The sequence below is a fragment of the Oncorhynchus keta genome, chromosome 14, assembly GCF_023373465.1.
Source record: "Oncorhynchus keta strain PuntledgeMale-10-30-2019 chromosome 14, Oket_V2, whole genome shotgun sequence".
In the NCBI taxonomy this organism is placed as follows: Eukaryota; Metazoa; Chordata; class Actinopteri; order Salmoniformes; family Salmonidae; genus Oncorhynchus; species Oncorhynchus keta.
The window spans coordinates 8,469,514-8,489,513 of NC_068434.1; the positions used below are offsets into that span (position 1 = coordinate 8,469,514).

Consider the following 20,000-nt stretch of genomic DNA (forward strand, 5'->3'; position numbering starts at 1 on the left):
GAGCAAAGCAACATGTTCAAAAAAACACAAAAAAAGGACAATTAAATACATTTTAATCCCACTTTGTAACAACAATAAAATGTGGAAAAAGTCAAGGGGTGTGAATACTATTCTGCAGGCACTGTATCTTTATCATATTTTGTGGATATTGGTTTAGGAGTTCAGAGTCACTAGTGGGAGTTAGTGGGGTCTAGTGGAAGGACCAAGATCAAAGACCTAGTGACACTCAGAGAGAGATTACAGGAGAGAGAAAAGACAGATCGCGAGAGAGAGAGATAGTGAGAGAGAGATAGTGAGAGAGAGAGAGCGGTAGTGAGAGAGAGAAGTAGTGAGAGAGAGAAAGAGAGAGAGAGAGAGAGAGAGAGAGAGAGAGAGAGAGAGAGAGGTAGTGAGGTGCTCTTCCATGCCATCCCTAGGAGGGGTGCGTCACTTGAGTGGGTTGAGTCACTGACGTGATCTTCCCCCCTTGGGTTGTGCTGTGGCAGAGATCTTTGTGGGCTATACTTGGCCTTGTCTCAGGATGGTAAGTTGGTGGTTGAAGATATCCCTCTAGCGGTGTGGGGGTTGTGCTTTGGCAAAGTGGGTGGGTTTATATCCTGCCTGTTTGGCCCTGTCCGGGGGTGTCCTCGGATGGGGCCACAGTGTCTCCCGACCCCTCCTGTCTCAGCCTCCAGTATTTGTGCTGTAGTAGTTTATGTGTCGGGGGGCTAGGGTCAGTCTGTTATATCTGGAGTATTTCTCCTGTCTTATCCGGTGGCCTGTGTGAATTTAAGTGTGCTCTCCATAATTCTCTCTTTCTCCCTTTCTCTCTTTGTTTCTTTCTTTGTTTCTTTCTTTCTTTCTTTCTTTCTTTCTTTCTTTCTTTCTTTCTTTTTTTGTTTCTTTCTTTTTTGTTTCTTTCTTTGTTTCTTTGTTTCTTTCTTTCTTTCTTTCTTTCTTTCTTTCTTTCTTTCTTTCTTTCTTTCTTTGAGGAGGACCTGAGCCCTAGGACCATGCCTCACGACTACCTGTCCTGATGACTCCTTGCTGTCCCCAGTCCACCTGGCCGTGCTGCTGCTCCAGTTTCAACTGTTCTGCCTGCGGCTATGGAACCCTGACCTGTTCACCGGATGTGCTACCTGTCCCAGACCTGCTGTTTTCAACTCTCTAGAGAGACAGCAAGGGCAGTAGAGACACTCTGAATGATCGGCTATGAAAAGCCAACTGACATTTACTCCTGAAGTGCTGACCTGTTACACCCTCGACAACTACTGTGATTATTATTATTTGACCCTGCTGGTCATTTATGAACATTTAAACATCTTGGCCATGTTCTGTTATAATCTCCACCCGGCACAGCCAGAAGAGGACTGGCCACCCCTCATAGCCTGGTTCTTCTCTAGGTTTCTTCCTAGGTTTTGGCCTTTCTAGGGAATTTTTCCTAACCACCATGCTTCTACACCTGCATTGCTTGCTGTTTGGGGTTTTAGGCTGGGTTTCTGTACAGCACTTTGAGATATCAGCTGATGTAAGAAGGGCTTTATAAATACATTTGATTTTAGTGGGAAAAAATGAACTGAATGGACTATTACTACCAAGTACTATCAATAAAACACTTTAACAAACCAAAACCTGCATTAGAAACACAGCACACAGTACTTAACCAAGGTGGGCCTACAGCAGCACCTATATCTTCTGCACAGATTCTGTCAGACCTGGGCCCTGACAGTAAATCTCAGTAAGACAAAAATAATGTTGTTCCAAAAAAGGTCCAGTTGCCCCGAACCCAATTTCCACCTAGACACTGTTGCCCTAGAGCACACAAAAAAACTATACATACCTCGGCCTAAACATCAGCGCCACAGGTAACTTCCACAAAGGTGTGGACGATCAAAAGGAACATCAAATTTGACATACCAATTAGAATCTGGCTAAAAATACTTGAATCAACCTTTATTGTTGTGAGGTTTGGGGTCCGCTTACCAACCAAGAATTCACAAAATGGGACAAACACCAAAAATATCCTCAGTGTACAACGTAAAACACCAAATAACGCATGCAGAGCAGAGTTAGGCCGATACCCTCTAATTATCCAAATCCAGAAAAGAGCCGTTAAATTGTGCAACCACCTAAAAGGAAGTGATTCCCAAACCTTCTATAACAAAGCCATCAGCGACAGAGGAACGAAACTGGAGAAGAGTCCCCTAAAGCAAGCTGGTCAGGAGAGCAGCACAATTAGACCTAACCAAATCATGAGTAAACAACAAGATAATTACATGACACGTTGGAAAGAATAGGACAAAAAAACAGAGTAAACTAGAATGCTATTTGGCCCTAAACAGAGAGTACACAGCGGCAGAATACCTGACCACTGTGACTGACCCAAAATTAAGGAAAGCTTTGACTACAGGCAGACCTGGCTGTCAAGAGAAGACAGGCTTCCCATGCCAATAAACCCCCTTAAATTGAAATTGAATTGAAATTGATAGAAAGAGGGAGCCAGGGAGAGATAAAGACTACACTTAACATACTGCGGTGTTCAGTACCACAGTCAAGGAAAGTAAATATATGCTATTATATCCTGATGTCACAAGCACAAACATACAGTGCCTTCGGAAAGTATTCTGACCCCTTGACATTTTCCACATTTTGGTACATTACAGCCTTATTTTAAAACAGATTCAATAGTTTTTTCCCCCTCAATATACAGTACACACAATACTCCATAATGACAAAGCAAAAATAGTTATAATTTTTTACATTTTTTTAATATAAAATGTTTAAAAAAAAATCAAATATCACATTTACATTAGTATTCAGACCCATTACTCAGTACTTTGTTAAAGCACCTTTGGCAGCGTTTACAGCCTCGTGTCTTCTTGGGTATGACGCTACAAGCTTCGCACACCTGTATTTGGGGAGTTTCTCCCATTCTTCTCTGCAGAGCCTCTCAAATTCTGTCAGGTTGGATGGGGAGCGTCGCTGGACAGCTATTTTCAGGTCTCTCCATCGGGTTCAAGTCCGGGCTCTGGCAGGGCCACTCAAGGACATTCAGAGACTTGTCCAAAGCCACACCTGCATTGTCTTGGCTGTGTGCTTAGGGTCGTTGTCCTGTTGGAAGGTGAAACAACACACCGGTCTGAGGTCCTGAGCGCTCCGGAGCAGGTTTTCATCAAGGATCTCTCTGTACTTTGCTCTGTTCATCTTTGCCTCGATCCTGACTAGTCTCCCAGTCCCAGCCGCTGAAAAACACCCCCACAGCATGATGATGCTGCCACCACCATGCTTCACCGTAGGGACGGTGCCAGACGGGACACTTGGCATACAGGTCAAAGTGTTCAATCTTGGTTTCATCAGACCAGAGAATCTTGTTTCTCATGGTCTGAGAGTCTTTAGGTGCCTTTTGGTAAAAATAGTATTTTAGGTGCCTTTTGTGTGCATTTCCAAATAATGTCCAAACCATTTAATTTAGCATAGTTGGTCTTCAATCAAGTTGTAGGAACATCTCAAGGATGATCAATGGAAACAGGATGCACCCGAGCTCAATTTCGAGTTTCATAGTAAGGGGTCTGAATCCTTATGTAAATAAGGGGGAGGGGGGGGTTGTAAATTTGTCAAAGGACCCTTGACCTTTAAAAAAAAAAATGTTTAGATTAAAGCTGTAATGTAACAAAATGTGGAAAAAGTCAAGGGGTCTGAATACTTTCCGAATGCATGGTTTATACTACACCACACCTCTCTTCTGCTGCAGGTTCACAGAGATGTGGGATTGTGAGGAAGTGGAGGACGATGACGAAGAGGAGGCGTCAGGAGAGAGACAGAACTCGTCTGGAGGACGCTCCGTCAGGGAGAAGTAGTCTGGCAGGAAGTCACTGTAGTACTGCTGCAGCTGCTTCACAGACTGGCCTGAGAACACACATGGGAGGGATGAGAAAAACACACACACACACACACACACACACACACACACACACACACCTTACCATGCATGCACGCACACACACACACCTTACCATGCACACACACACACTGAACCACACCTTACCATGCACACACAGAACACACCTTACCATGCACACACAGAAACACACACACACAGAAACACACACACACACACACACACACACACACACACACACACACACACACACACACACACACACACACACACACACACACACACACACACACACACATAGTATATGTGCACCATTGAGTCGTCCCAGGGGGGCGTGGCCACTAGAGGCCGGAGGGAAGTCAAACACATTCCGTCGTGTGATTCGCTGTCCCCTGGCCACGCCCCGACGACCATTCCCATCCAGACTGCCTGATAGGGCAGGTACGCCTGATCCCCCAGAGGAGCACCTCTCCACCCCCAGGGGGTTCCTACGACGATACTCCCTCCATTTCAGAGTCTGGGGAGAGAGGTGGTGTCCTGTGGGGGAGGATGGGCGGAGGGGACAGGGGGAGGATGGGCGGAGGGGACAGGGGGAGGATGGGCGGAGGGGACGGGGGGAGGATGGGCGGAGGGGACAGGGGGAAGATGGGCGGGGGAGGATGGGCGGAGGGGACAGAGGAGGATGGGCGGAGGGGACGGGGGGAGGATGGGCGGAGGGGACGGGGGAGGATGGGCGGAGGGGACGGGGGGAGGATGGGCGGAGGGGACGGGGGAGGATGGGCGGAGGGGACGGGGGAGGATGGGCGGAGGGGACGGGGGAGGATGGGCGGAGGGGACGGAGGGGGAGGATGGGCGGAGGGGACGGGGGGAGGATGGGCGGAGGGGACGGGGAGAGATGGCGGAGGGGACAGGGGGAGGATGGGCGGAGGGGACGGGGGAGGATGGGCGGAGGGGACGGGGGAGGATGGGCGGGGGGGAGGATGGGCGGAGGGGACAGAGGAGGATGGGCGGAGGGGACGGGGGAGGATGGGCGGAGGGGACGGGGGAGGATGGGCGGAGGGGACGGGGGAGATGGGTGGAGGGGACGGGGGAGGATGGGCGGAGGGAGGATGGGCGGAGGGGACAGAGGGAGGATGGGCGGAGGGGACGGGGGGAGGATGGGCGGAGGGGACGGGGGGAGGATGGGGGAGGGGACGGGGAGGATGGGCGGAGGGGACAGGGGGAAGATGGGCGGGGGAGGATGGGCGGAGGGGACAGAGGAGGATGGGCGGAGGGGACGGGGGGAGGATGGGCGGAGGGGACGGGGAGGATGGGCGGAGGGGACGGGGGAGGATGGGCGGAGGGGACGGGGAGGATGGGCGGAGGGGACAGGGGAGGATGGGCGGAGGGGACGGGGAGGATGGGCGGAGGGGACGGGGGAGGATGGGCGGAGGGGACGGGGGAGGATGGGCGGAGGGGACGGGGGGAGGATGGCGGAGGGGACGGGGGAGGATGGGCGGAGGGGGACGGGGGAGGATGGGCGGAGGGGACGGGGGGGGGAGGATGGGCGAGGGGACGGGGGAGGATGGGCGGGGGAGGATGGGGCGGAGGGGACAGAGGAGGATGGGTGGAGGGACGGGGAGGATGGGCGGAGGGGACGGGGGGAGATGGGCGGAGGGGACGGGGGAGGATGGGCGGAGGGGACGGGGGAGGATGGCGGAGGGGACGGGGGAGGATGGGCGGAGGGGAGGATGGGCGGAGGGGGCGGAGGGAGGATGGGCGGGGGAGGATGGGCGGAGGGGACGGGGGGAGGATGGGCGGGGGAGGATGGGCGGAGGGGACGGGGGAGGATGGGCGGAGGGGACGGGGGAGGATGGGCGGAGGATGGGCGGAGGGGACGGGGCGAGATGGGCGGAGGGGACGGGGGAGGATGGGCGGAGGGGACAGGGGAGGATGGGCGGAGGGGACGGGGGGGAGGATGGGCGGAGGGGACAGGGGAGGATGGGCGGAGGGGACGGGGGAGGATGGGCGGAGGGGGAGGATGGGCGGAGGGGACGGGGGAGGATGGGCGGAGGGGACGGGGGAGGATGGGCGGAGGGGGAGGATGGGCGGAGGGGACAGGGGGAGGATGGGCGGAGGGGACGGGGGAGGATGGGCGGAGGGGACAGGGGAGGATGGGCGGAGGGGACGGGGGAGGATGGGCGGAGGGGACAGGGGAGGATGGGCGGAGGGGACGGGGGAGGATGGGCGGAGGGGACGGGGGAGGATGGGCGGAGGGGACGGGGAGAGGATGGGCGGAGGGGACGGGGGAGGATGGGCGGAGGGGGAGGATGGGCGGAGGGGACGGGGGAGGATGGGCGGAGGGGACGGGGGAGGATGGGCGGAGGGGGAGGATGGGCGGAGGGGACGGGGGGAGATGGGCGGAGGGGACGGAGGGGGAGGATGGGCGGAGGGGGAGGATGGGCGGAGGGGGAGGATGGGCGGAGGGGACGGGGGGGATGGGCGGAGGGGACAGGGGAGGGATGGGCGGAGGGGACGTAGGGGGAGGATGGGCGGAGGGGACGGGGGAGGATGGGCGGAGGGGACGGAGGGGGAGGATGGGCGGAGGGGACGGGGGAGGATGGGCGGAGGGGACGGGGGGAGATGGGCGGAGGGGACGGAGGGGGAGGATGGGCGGAGGGGACGGGGGGGAGGATGGGCGGAGGGGACGGAGGGGGAGGATGGGCGGAGGGGACGGGGTGACGGGGGGAGGATGGGCGGAGGGGACGGGGGAGGATGGGTGGAGGGGACGGGGTGACGGGGGAGGATGGGCGGAGGGGACGGGGGGAGGATGGGCGGAGGGGACGGGGGGAGGATGGGCGGAGGGGACGGGGTGACGGGGGGATGACGAAGTGGGTGTGAAAAGAGGAGCCAAAAGAGGGGTGATGGTAGACAGGGAGATGAGAGAGGTTGGTTATCATGTGGAGGATTGGGGAAAGCAAGATTAAATGAGGAGAGAGAGGTCGACAAAGTGTACATGGTACAAGGCAGAGGAAGAGGAAGGTTGAGGAAATGAGAGAGATGGGGTGAGTGTACATGGTAGAAGGCAGATGAAGAGGAAGGTTGAGAAAATGAGTGAGATGGGGTGAGTGTACATGGTAGAAGGCAGAGGAAGAGGAAGGTTGAGGAAATGAGAGAGATGGGGTGAGTGTACATGGTAGAAGGCAGATGAAGAGGAAGGTTGAGGAAATGAGAGAGATGGGGTGAGTGTACATGGTAGAAGGCAGAGGAAGAGGAAGGTTGAGGAAATGAGATAGATGGGGTGAGTGTACATGGTAGAAGGCAGATGAAGAGGAAGGTTGAGGAAATGAGAGAGATGGGGTGAGTGTACATGGTAGAAGGCAGATGAAGAGGAAGGTTGAGGAAATGAGAGAGATGGGGTGAGTGTACATGGTAGAAGGCAGATGAAGAGGAAGGTTGAGGAAATGAGAGAGATGGGGTGAGTGTACATGGTAGAAGGCAGAGGAAGAGGAAGGTTGAGGAAATGAGAGAGATGGGGTGAGTGTACATGGTAGAAGGCAGAGGAAGAGGAAGGTTGAGGAAATGAGAGAGATGGGGTGAGTGTACATGGTAGAAGGCAGATGAAGAGGAAGGTTGAGGAAATGAGAGAGATGGGGTGAGTGTACATGGTAGAAGGCAGAGGAAGAGGAAGGTTGAGGAAATGAGAGAGATGGGGTGAGTGTACATGGTAGAAGGCAGATGAAGAGGAAGGTTGAGGAAATGAGAGAGATGGGGTGAGTGTACATGGTAGGAGGCAGATGAAGAGGAAGGTTGAGGAAATGAGAGAGATGGGGTGAGTGTACATGGTAGAAGGCAGGGGATAAGAATAAGAAATGATTATGGATAAGAAGAAAAAGAAAGACGAGAGTCACTAAGAGAGTAGTGTATCTGTTAAATCACCATGACTACAGTATATCTGTTAAATCACCCTGACTACAGTATATAACAGTATATCTGTTAAATCACCCTGACTACAGTATATCTGTTAAATCACCATGACTACAGTATATAACAGTATATCTATTAAATCACCCTGACTACAGTAAAAACAGTATATCTGTTAAATCACCCTGACTACAGTATATCTGTTAAATCACCATGACTACAGTACATCTGTTAAATCACCCTGACTACAGTATATAACAGTATATCTGTTAAATCACCATGACTATAGTATATCTGTTAAATCACCATGACTACAGTATATCTGTTAAATCACCATGACTACAGTATGTCTGTTAAATCACCCTGACTACAGTATATCTGTTAAATCACCATGACTACAGTATATCTGTTAAATCACCCCGACTACAGTATATAACAGTATATCTGTTAAATCACCATGACTACAGTATATCTGTTAAATCACCCTGACTACAGTATATAACAGTGTATCTGTTAAATCACCATGACTACAGTATATCTGTTAAATCACCCTGACTACAGTATATAACAGTGTATCTGTTAAATCACCATGACTACAGTATATCTGTTAAATCACCCTGACTACAGTATATAACAGTATATCTGTTAAATCACCATGACTACAGTATATCTGTTAAATCACCCTGACTACAGTATATCTGTTAAATCACCATGACTACAGTATATAACAGTATATCTGTTAAATCACCCTGACTACAGTATATAACAGTATATCTATTAAATTACCCTGACTACAGTATATCTGTTAAATTACCCTGACTACAGTATATCTGTTAAATCACCATGACTACAGTATATCTGTTAAATCACCATGACTACAGTATATCTGTTAAATCACCCTGACTACAGTAAAAACAGTATATCTGTTAAATCACCCTGACTACAGTATATAACATTATATCTATTAAAGCACCATGACTACAGTATATCTGTTAAATCACCATGACAACAGTATACAACAGTATATCTGTTAAATCACCATGACTACAGTATATAACAGTATATCTGTTAAATCACCCTGACTACAGTATATAACAGTATATCTATTAAATTACCCTGACTACAGTATATCTGTTAAATTACCCTGACTACAGTATATCTGTTAAATCACCATGACTACAGTATATCTGTTAAATCACCCTGACTACAGTAAAAACAGTATATCTGTTAAATCACCCTGACTACAGTATATAACATTATATCTATTAAAGCACCATGACTACAGTATATCTGTTAAATCACCATGACAACAGTATACAACAGTATATCTGTTAAATCACCATGACTACAGTACATCTGTTAAATCACCCTGACTACAGTATATAACAGTATATCTGTTAAATCACCATGACTATAGTATATCTGTTAAATCACCATGACTACAGTATATCTGTTAAATCACCATGACTACAGTATGTCTGTTAAATCACCATAAGAGGTGAGTTGACCGCAAACAAATAACGTACAACAGAAATAAAATAAGAAAAAAGACTGAAAGAAACCAGTAGGAGACACGAGGGGGCAGGACTGGCCAACCCATAATCCAACAACCTCACTGATACCACCACATCCATGACAACTCCTGACCGGACCGCACTGAGACAGAGACACCTACCATGTTGTGTCGTGCACCCTGGTCCTCTGCTCCCCTCCACAGAGTCTGACGTCTCCTCGTATTGCAGTGAAATCTCACTGTCCTGGAGCACGACCGGCAGGACGGGGAGGGTCCCACGGTGGTAGTGCTGGTGACACTGACCCTGCACCTGGCCCTGGACCGGAGGCAGCATGGGGGGCACCGCACCCCGCTTCACCCCCTGGGGCGGAGGTGGAGGAGTGGGAGGCAGAGGGGCAGCCGCCAGTCGTACTGGTGGTGGATGGGTATGGTGGAGGGGCAGGAGCTCGGCCGACAGGGGGCAGGAGAGGCTGCGAGGAGTCTGGGGGCTGGGGGTGCAGGTAGAACAGGAAGTGGTCAGCCCCTGGAGACGGACGGGGGAATAGCTACCCAGCGGCGAGGGCCGGACAGAGCCAGGGCCGAGCGGAGCCACCGCTGATACCATCGCACCCATCGTACCCCCACTCTGACGCAAAGAGTCTTCCCATCGGTCGTCGTCGACTCCATCAGACCCCTCTGGACCTCCAGAAGGCCCTCCACCCCGCGCCTGCATCCCAGAAACGTAGCCCGTCAGCAGGGGAAGAATGGGCTGGGACAGCTTGGAGAACTGGTGGTGGAAGGTGAAGGGTTGAATGGGGAGGGTGGTAGGACGCTGGTCTTTAGTGTAGCGGACAACAGCAGAGCTGCACGAAGAGCTGGAGAGACCACCTGAAAGAAAGAAAGAAAGAAAGAAAGAAAGAAAGAAAGAAAGAAAGAAAGAAAGAAAGAGAGAAAGAGAGAGAGAGAACGAAAGAAAGAAAGAAAGAAAGAAAGAAAGAAAGAGAGAAAGAAAGAAAGAAAGAAAGAAAGAAAGAAAGAAAGAAAGAAAGAAAGAAAGAAAGAAAGAAAGAAAGAAAGAAAGAAAGAAAGAAAGAGAGAAAGAAAGAAAGAAAGAAAGAAAGAAAGAAAGAAAGAAAGAAAGAAAGAAAGAAAGAAAGAAAGAAAGAAAGAAAGAAAGAAAGAAAGAAAGAAAGAAAGAGAGAGAGACAAGGTCAGTAAAGGTTAACCCATTTCTCTTGGCACAATTCTCAATTTTAGCTCTGTCATCATAATTTACAAAGCATGTGTTATTCCCTGATAATAACTGATAACGCAGGAACTGTATCAGCCATTACACAGTCTGTATTACAAATGAATGAACATGTAGGGAAAATGAAGGTTAAGTTGAATTGATCCACAGAGACAAACACAAATTGCCCAGAAAGCTGCTAGTATCAACAGACTGATAGTCCTGATCACATACAGCCCAGACTGCCTTGTAACTAGAGACACAGTATACTGTGATAGGCAGGCAGGCACACACACACACACACACACACACACACACACACACACACACACACACACACACACACACACACACACACACACACACACACACACACACACACACACACCTGGAGAATACTGCGTCAGTCTGTCCTAAAGCAGAAACACCAAAGAACAGCCTTTTTCCCAGTATTCTCTTCTTTCTGTCTCTCTGTGTATCCGTATCAGTGTGTGAGCATGTACTGTAGCGTGTCAGTGTGTGTGTGTGTTGTATTCTTCGATCTGGTCGCTGCGTGAGCAACGGGGGTGTGTGTGACATCAGCAGCAACATTGCGCAAGCTGTTTATGCTCTGCCATGGAATGTCAGTCAGCCTGGATGCAGTAACACATCTCAGCCACAGAGGCAGTATTGAGTCATGAGTACTGTCCTCTGACTGGAAAAAAATCTCTCCCTCTCTTCGTCTCCTCCCTTCCCCTCTCCCTCCTTCCTCTCTCTCTCCCTCTCCTCCCTTCCTCTCCCTCTCCTCCCTTCCTCTCCTATTTCATGAATGAATCGATTATCCAGCTAAGGGTTTTTAGCCAGCTCATCTCTCCCTGTAGGCATCATTAGCTTGGTTTGGTTTAGGCTATTACATGATACTAGAATTTTCCCAATAACCATCATGACGTTGCTACAACCTAGCCTACGATTTAAAGTTCACAACGTAGGTGCACAGGTAGAAAGAAATTAGAGTCATCAAGGTGACAGACTGCATCTAGGTGATCTAGGGTTTAACGAGAGTTTCTATTGGAAATATTCAGGTATGTTTATCCTCGTTTATCCTCTGTTTAAGAAATGTTTTTTTTTGTCAACAGAATCAGTGGAATCAACACACCCTTGATTACACGCAAACACAGCCACAAATAACGTAAACCGCATGATCACTTTGCTCGTTGTATAAATAATACCTTCTCGCATCTACGCTCTCTCCTGCTCTCACCTTTTCCTTTCGCGTGTGGACTTCAGCATACAATACAACAACTGCCTGTGACCAGGGGAATAAACCTTTCCGAGGCCAAACTTCAATACCATAACAGCTACACACAGCCTACACCGTTTTCACCATATTAACGTCATTAGTCAACATAGCTACTAGAACTAACGCGTTAGTAAACCTGTTACAATCATGCAGTAGTGTACAGTCAGCAAGCAGTTTAGCAGTTACACTGGTGGGCTCCGGTACCAATAAATTAATACAACCAAAAGTTTACCTTGACTTGGAAGAGTTCCAGTGTTGGATAACCATAGCCAGGTTACTAACATAGATAGCATCCCTCTCTGTTTTAGCCGGGTGTTTGGATAGGCTAAACTAGCTAGCTGCATTCGCTAGCTAAGTGAAAGTGAAAAATATATTCTACAAAATATAGCTAGCTCCCCCTCTCTCTCTCTCTCTCTTGCTTCTACTTAATTTTGGAAGAAATTAATTAGTTCAAAACTGTTCAACTAACTAGCTGTAGCTTAAGATTTCAGTACTAGATTCATTCTCTGATCATTTGTTTGGTTGGACAACATATCAGTTCATGCTGCAAGAGCTCTGATAGGTTGGAGAACTTCCAGAGGTAGTCCTCCAACCTGTCTTAATTACTGTGTAAGTCTGTGGAAGAGGGTAAAAACCATGAGCCTCCTCGGTTTTGTATTGAAGTCAATGTACCCAGAGGATGACGGAAGCTAGCTATCCTCCGGCTACACCATGGCGCTACAGAGTTCTGTTGAGACAACTGCAGACCTTCATCGCAAAAGTGTGTTTTAATAAACTATTTGGTGACGTGTGAATATATTTAGTGTAGTTTTATAGTTTTATAGTTTATAGTTTATAGTTTTATAGTTTTATAGTTTTATAGTTTTATAGTTTATAGTTTATAGTTTATAGTTTTATAGTTTATAGTTTTACAGTTTATAGTTTTATAGTTTATAGTTTATAGTTTTATAGTTTTATAGTTTTACAGTTTATAGTTTTATAGTTTTATAGTTTATAGTTTTATAGTTTTATAGTTTTATAGTTTTATAGTTTATAGTTTTATAGTTTTATAGTTTATAGTTTTATAGTTTATAGTTTTATAGTTTATAGTTTATAGTTTATAGTTTTATAGTTTATAGTTTATAGTTTTATAGTTTATAGTTTATAGTTTTATAGTTTATAGTTTTATAGTTTATAGTTTTATAGTTTATAGTTTTACAGTTTATAGTTTTATAGTTTATAGTTTTATAGTTTTATAGTTTTATAGTTTATAGTTTTATAGTTTATAGTTTTATAGTTTATAGTTTATAGTTTATAGTTTTATAGTTTATAGTTTATAGTTTTATAGTTTATAGTTTATAGTTTTATAGTTTATAGTTTTATAGTTTATAGTTTTATAGTTTATAGTTTTATAGTTTATAGTTTATAGTTTTATAGTTTATAGTTTATAGTTTTATAGTTTATAGTTTATAGTTTATAGTTTATAGTTTTATAGTTTTATAGTTTATAGTTTATAGTTTATAGTTTATAGTTTATAGTTTTATAGTTTTATAGTTTATAGTTTATAGTTTTATAGTTTATAGTTGTATAGTTTTATAGTTTATAGTTTTATAGTTGTATAGTTTAGTTTATAGTTTATAGTTTATAGTTTATAGTTTTATAGTTTTATAGTTTATAGTTTATAGTTTTATAGTTTATAGTTGTATAGTTTTATAGTTTATAGTTTTATAGTTGTATAGTTTAGTTTATAGTTTATAGTTTATAGTTTTATAGTTTATAGTTTATAGTTTTATAGTTTATAGTTTATAGTTTTATAGTTTATAGTTTTATAGTTTATAGTTTATAGTTTATAGTTTATAGTTTTATAGTTTATAGTTTTATAGTTTTATCTAAAAAAGTAAAACTTTTTTAACGCTTTACTGTTTTTATTTGTAAGATATTTATATTTAGAAGGATGGTCCTCCCCTTCCTCCTCTGAGGAGCCTCCCCTGCAGCCCCTGCGAAGCGTGGGTCCCGCCAACCACAAATGGTGCTGAAAAATAATACCGTCTGCATTTCGAAATACCCCCCCGAATATTGTATTTGTATTTATTATGGATCCCCATTAGTTCCTGCCAAAGCAGCAGCTACTCTTCCTGGGGTTTATTATGGATCCCCATTAGTTCCTGCCAAAGCAGCAGCTACTCTTCTTGGGGTTTATTATGGATCCCCATTAGTTCCTGCCAAAGCAGCAGCTACTCTTCCTGGGGTTTATTATGGATCCCCATTAGTTCCTGCCAAGGCAGCAGCTACTCTTCTTGGGGTTTATTATGGATCCCCATTAGTTCCTGCCAAAGCAGCAGCTACTCTTCCTGGGGACCACTACCACATATCTACAGTACTAAATCCATGTGTATGTTATCGTGTGTGTGTGTGTGTGTGTGTGTGTGTGTGTGTGTGTGTGTGTGTGTGTGTGTGTGTGTGTGTGTGTGTGTGTGTGTGTGTGTGTGTGTGTGTGTGTGTGTGTGTGTGTGTGTGCCAATGTTTGTGTTGCTTCACAGTCCCCTCTGTTCCATAAGGTGTTTTTTCATTTGTTTTTTAAATGTAATTTTACTGCTTGCATGAGTTACTTGATGTGGAATAGAGTTCCATGTAGTCATGGCTCTATGTAGTACTGTGGAATAGAGTTCCATGTAGTCATGGCTCTATGTTGTACTGTGGAATAGAGTTCCATGTAGTCATGGCTCTATGTAGTACTGTGGAATAGAGTTCCATGTAGTCATGGCTCTATGTAGTACTGTGGAATAGAGTTCCATGTAGTCACGGCTCTATGTAGTACTGTGGAATAGAGTTCCATGTAGTCATGGCTCTATGTAGTACTGTGGAATAATAGAGTTCCATGTAGTCATGGCCCTATGTAGTACTGTGGAATAGAGTTCCGTGTAGTCATGTCTCTATGTAGTACAGTGGAATAGAGTTCCATGTAGTCATGGCTCTATGTAGTACTGTGGAATAGAGTTCCATGTAGTCATGGCTCTATGTAGTACTGTGGAATAGAGTTCCATGTAGTCATGTCTCTATGTAGTACTGTGGAATAGAGTTCCATGTAGTCATGTCTCTATGTAGTACTGTGGAATAGAGTTCCATGTAGTCATGTCTCTATGTAGTACTGTGGAATAGAGTTCCATGTAGTCATGTCTCTATGTAGTACTGTGGAATAGAGTTCCATGTAGTCATGGCTCTATAGAGTACTGTGGAATAGAGTTCCATGTAGTCATGGCTCTATGTAGTACTGTGGAATAGAGTTCCATGTAGTCATGGCTCTATGTAGTACTGTGGAATAGAGTTCCATGTAGTCATGGCTCTATGTAGTACTGTGGAATAGAGTTCCATGTAGTCATGGCCCTATGTAGTACTGTGGAATAGAGTTCCATGTAGTCATGGCCCTATGTAGTACTGTGGAATAGAGTTCCATGTAGTCATGGCCCTATGTAGTACTGTGGAATAGAGTTCCATGTAGTCATGGCTCTATGTAGTACTGTGGAATAGAGTTCCATGTAGTCATGGCTCTATGTAGTACTGTGGAATAGAGTTCCATGTAGTCATGGCTCTATGTAGTACTGTGGAATAGAGTTCCATGTAGTCATGGCCCTATGTTGTACTGTGGAATAGAGTTCCATGTAGTCATGGCCCTATGTAGTACTGTGGAATAGAGTTCCATGTAGTCATGGCCCTATGTAGTACTGTGGAACAGAGTTCCATGTAGACATGGCTCTATGTAGTACTGTGGAATAGAGTTCCATGTAGTCATGGCTCTATGTAGTACTGTGGAATAGAGTTCCATGTAGTCATGGCTCTATGTAGTACTGTGGAATAGAGTTCCATGTAGTCATGGCCCTATGTAGTACTGTGGAATAGAGTTCCATGTAGTCATGGCTCTATGTAGTACTGTGGAATAGAGTTCCATGTAGTCATGGCTCTATGTAGTACTGTGGAATAGAGTTCCATGTAGTCATGGCTCTATGTAGTACTGTGGAATAGAGTTCCATGTAGTCATGGCTCTATGTAGTACTGTGGAATAGAGTTCCATGTAGTCATGGCTCTATGTAGTACTGTGGAATAGAGTTCCATGTAGTCATGGCCCTATGTAGTACTGTGGAATAGAGTTCCATGTAGTCATGGCTCTATGTAGTACTGTGGAATAGAGTTCCATGTAGTCATGGCTCTATGTAGTACTGTGGAATAGAGTTCCATGTAGTCATGGCCCTATGTAGTACTGTGGAATAGAGTTCCATGTAGTCATGGCCCTATGTAGTACTGTGGAATAGAGTTCCATGTAGTCATGGCCCTATGTAGTACTGTGGAATAGAGTTCCATGTAGTCATGGCTCTATGTAGTACTGTGGAATAGAGTTCCATGTAGTCATGGCTCTATGTAGTACTGTGGAATAGAGTTCCATGTAGTCATGGCTCTATGTAGTACTGTGGAATAGAGTTCCATGTAGTCATGGCCCTATGTTGTACTGTGGAATAGAGTTCCATGTAGTCATGGCCCTATGTAGTACTGTGGAATAGAGTTCCATGTAGTCATGGCCCTATGTAGTACTGTGGAACAGAGTTCCATGTAGACATGGCTCTATGTAGTACTGTGGAATAGAGTTCCATGTAGTCATGGCTCTATGTAGTACTGTGGAATAGAGTTCCATGTAGTCATGGCTCTATGTAGTACTGTGGAATAGAGTTCCATGTAGTCATGGCCCTATGTAGTACTGTGGAATAGAGTTCCATGTAGTCATGGCTCTATGTAGTACTGTGGAATAGAGTTCCATGTAGTCATGGCTCTATGTAGTACTGTGGAATAGAGTTCCATGTAGTCATGGCTCTATGTAGTACTGTGGAATAGAGTTCCATGTAGTCATGGCTCTATGTAGTACTGTGGAATAGAGTTCCATGTAGTCATGGCTCTATGTAGTACTGTGGAATAGAGTACCATGTAGTCATGGCTCTATGTAGTACTGTGGAATAGAGTTCCATGTAGTCATGGCTCTATGTAGTACTGTGGAATAGAGTTCCATGTAGTCATGGCCCTATGTAGTACTGTGGAGTAGAGTACCATGTAGTCATGTCTCTATGTAGTACTGTGGAGTAGAGTACCATGTAGTCATGTCTCTATGTAGTACTGTGGAATAGAGTTCCATGTAGTCATGGCCCTATGTAGTACTGTGGAATAGAGTTCCATGTAGTCATGGCCCTATGTAGTACTGTGGAATAGAGTTCCATGTAGTCATGGCTCTATGTAGTACTGTGGAATAGAGTTCCATGTAGTCATGGCTCTATGTAGTACTGTGGAATAGAGTTCCATGTAGTCATGGCTCTATGTAGTACTGTGGAATAGAGTTCCATGTAGTCATGGCCCTATGTAGTACTGTGGAATAGAGTTCCATGTAGTCATGGCCCTATGTAGTACTGTGGAATAGAGTTCCATGTAGTCATGGCTCTATGTAGTACTGTGGAATAGAGTTCCATGTAGTCATGGCCCTATGTAGTACTGTGGAATAGAGTTCCATGTAGTCATGGCTCTATGTAGTACTGTGGAATAGAGTTCCATGTAGTCATGGCTCTATGTAGTACTGTGGAATAGAGTTCCATGTAGTCATGGCTCTATGTAGTACTGTGGAATAGAGTTCCATGTAGTCATGGCTCTATGTAGAACTGTGGAATAGAGTTCCATGTAGTCATGGCCCTATGTAGTACTGTGGAATAGAGTTCCATGTAGTCATGGCTCTATGTAGTACTGTGGAATAGAGTTCCATGTAGTCATGGCTCTATGTAGTACTGTGGAATAGAGTTCCATGTAGTCATGGCCCTATGTAGTACTGTGTGCCTCCCATGTAGTCATGGCTCTATGTAGTACTGTGGAATAGAGTTCCATGTAGTCATGGCTCTATGTAGTACTGTGGAATAGAGTTCCATGTAGTCATGGCCCTATGTAGTACTGTGGAATAGAGTTCCATGTAGTCATGGCTCTATGTAGTACTGTGGAATAGAGTTCCATGTAGTCATGGCTCTATGTAGTACTGTGGAATAGAGTTCCATGTAGTCATGGCTCTATGTAGTACTGTGGAATAGAGTTCCATGTAGTCATGGTTCTATGTAGTACTGTGGAATAGAGTTCCATGTAGTCATGGCTCTATGTAGTACTGTGGAATAGAGTTCCATGTAGTCATGGCTCTATGTAGTACTGTGGAATAGAGTTCCATGTAGTCATGGCTCTATGTAGTACTGTGGAATAGAGTTCCATGTAGTCATGGCCCTATGTAGTACTGTGTGCCTCCCATAGTCTGTATAAATGGTATATACGCCTAAATGCCCTTATTATACACTGTATTCATGGATTCCCTTATTTTATACTGTATAACATTATGTCCTTATTTTATACTGTATAACATTATGTCCTTATTTTATACTGTATAACATTATGTCCTTATTTTATACTTCTTATTATCATCCTCTTTCATCCCCCTTCTCTCCTCCTCTCTCTCCTCTTTCATCCCCCACTTCTCCACTTCTCTCTCATCTATGATTCATCTCTCGTCCCCCCCCCTCCCCCTCACTCATTAATATGTATAATCCCAGACAGTGCAGTATATATTATAATAGCTCCTGTTTTGTATTATTATCATATATTCCAATAGTGTATTGGATTCGTAACATTCAAACAGTGTATAAACAGAAGTGACGTTGACACTGTGCTAGTTGACATTAATTAAATATTCTATCCTCGTTATAGCCCTGGGCTACCTACCTCTCTCTCTCTACCTCCCCCCTCATCCCTCCATTCACCTCTCTTCAGTCCTCCCCTTACACTGCTCTATGTCGATCAACATCTCCCCCCGCCCCACCCCTCCACATCCCCTGACTTTAATCACAGCCCTCCTAACACTCCATATTCTCAACCTAAATTAAAAGGCTGTCTCCCTGTTTTACTGTGACAAAGTGTCTGTACATCTGTTTTGGCCACTCTAGGGTGACTGGAATGTGTGTTTTCCCCCCCCCTCGGTCCTCTCTCTCTCCCATTGGACTGAAGCACTAATATGCTAATATGCTCTCTCGGAGTCCCTCCCACATTGGCAACAGCTGGGCCAGTCTGTCTGTCCTACTAGAACATTCCATTCGGAGTCCTCTGACACTCAATGTTCCGCAGAGAAATTCTTAGGAATTTCAAACGCTTTCGAAACACTGTCACTTTAGTCCTGAAAAGGACACGTCAAGGACCAAAGCTTTATTATCAGCAGGGATAAACACTCCAACTCTCTGTCACTTTAGTTTTAGTCCTGAGGCCTGAAAAGGACACGTCAAGGACCAAAGCTTTATTATCAGCAGGGATAAACACTCCAACTCTCTGTCACTGTAGTTTTAGTCCTGAGGCCTGGAAAGGACACGTCAAGGACCAAAGTGCTATTTTCAGAAGGGACAAACACAGTGAGCAGGGGGAACAGGCCTGTTCTGCTACTGTTTATATCATCATCATCACCACCACCTGCACTCTCACATACACACATACTATTTCATTCTGTTCCCATACACTGTACATCTTGGCTACTGTACATCTTGGCTACTGAACATCTTGGCTACTGAACATCTTGGCTACTGTACATCTTGGCTACTGAACATCTTGGCTACTGAACATCTTGGCTACTGTACATCTTGGCTACTGTACATCTTGGCTACTGTACATCTTGGCTACTGTACATCTTGGCTACTGTACATCTTGGCTTCTGAACATCTTGGCTACTGTACATCTTGGCTACTGTACATCTTGGCTACTGAACATCTTGGCTACTGTACATCTTGGCTACTGTACATCTTGGCTCCTGAACATCTTGGCCCCTGAACATCTTGGCTACTGTACATCTTGGCTACTGAACATCTTGGCTACTGTACATCTTGGCTCCTGAACATCTTGGCCCCTGAACATCTTGGCTACTGTACATCTTGGCTACTGAACATCTTGGCTACTGTACATCTTGGCTACTGAACATCTTGGCTACTGTACATCTTGGCTACTGTACATCTTGGCTACTGTACATCTTGGCTACTGAACATCTTGGCTACTGTACATCTTGGCTACTGTACATCTTGGCTATTGTACATCTTGGCTACTGTATGTCTAGAGTATATCTCGTCACAGCGATTCTTACCTGTTCAAACATAATATGGAAAGGAAAGATATTGCATAAAGCACGTAGACAACCAAACTAGTT

The 20,000-nt window shown here is 45.7% G+C and overlaps 1 protein-coding gene and 1 long non-coding RNA gene across 4 annotated transcripts in view; one reads left to right on the forward strand and one right to left on the reverse strand.

Moving 5' to 3' along the window:
• LOC118400688 (AP-4 complex accessory subunit RUSC2-like) overlaps nt 1-20,000 on the reverse strand; it is a 64,613-nt gene that overhangs the window by 7,780 nt on the left and 36,833 nt on the right. Inside the window, exons 5-7 of the mRNA XM_052462668.1 lie at nt 9,456-10,160; nt 4,190-4,414; nt 3,715-3,885 (exon numbers count right to left, since the gene is read on the reverse strand). Of these exons, the coding sequence (XP_052318628.1) occupies nt 3,715-3,885; nt 4,190-4,414; nt 9,456-10,160 (1,101 nt within the window). The remainder of the gene's footprint in view (nt 1-3,714; nt 3,886-4,189; nt 4,415-9,455; nt 10,161-20,000) is intronic.
• On the forward strand, nt 6,673-9,131 carry LOC127907179 (uncharacterized). 3 transcript variants are annotated; one of them, XR_008063603.1, is made up of 3 exons: nt 6,673-6,957; nt 7,017-7,488; nt 7,548-9,131. It is a non-coding gene; the product is annotated as an uncharacterized LOC127907179 (long non-coding RNA). The 3 variants fall into 3 exon arrangements; XR_008063602.1 differs by having other exon boundaries at nt 7,017-7,134; nt 7,194-9,131; XR_008063604.1 differs by having other exon boundaries at nt 7,017-7,075; nt 7,135-9,131.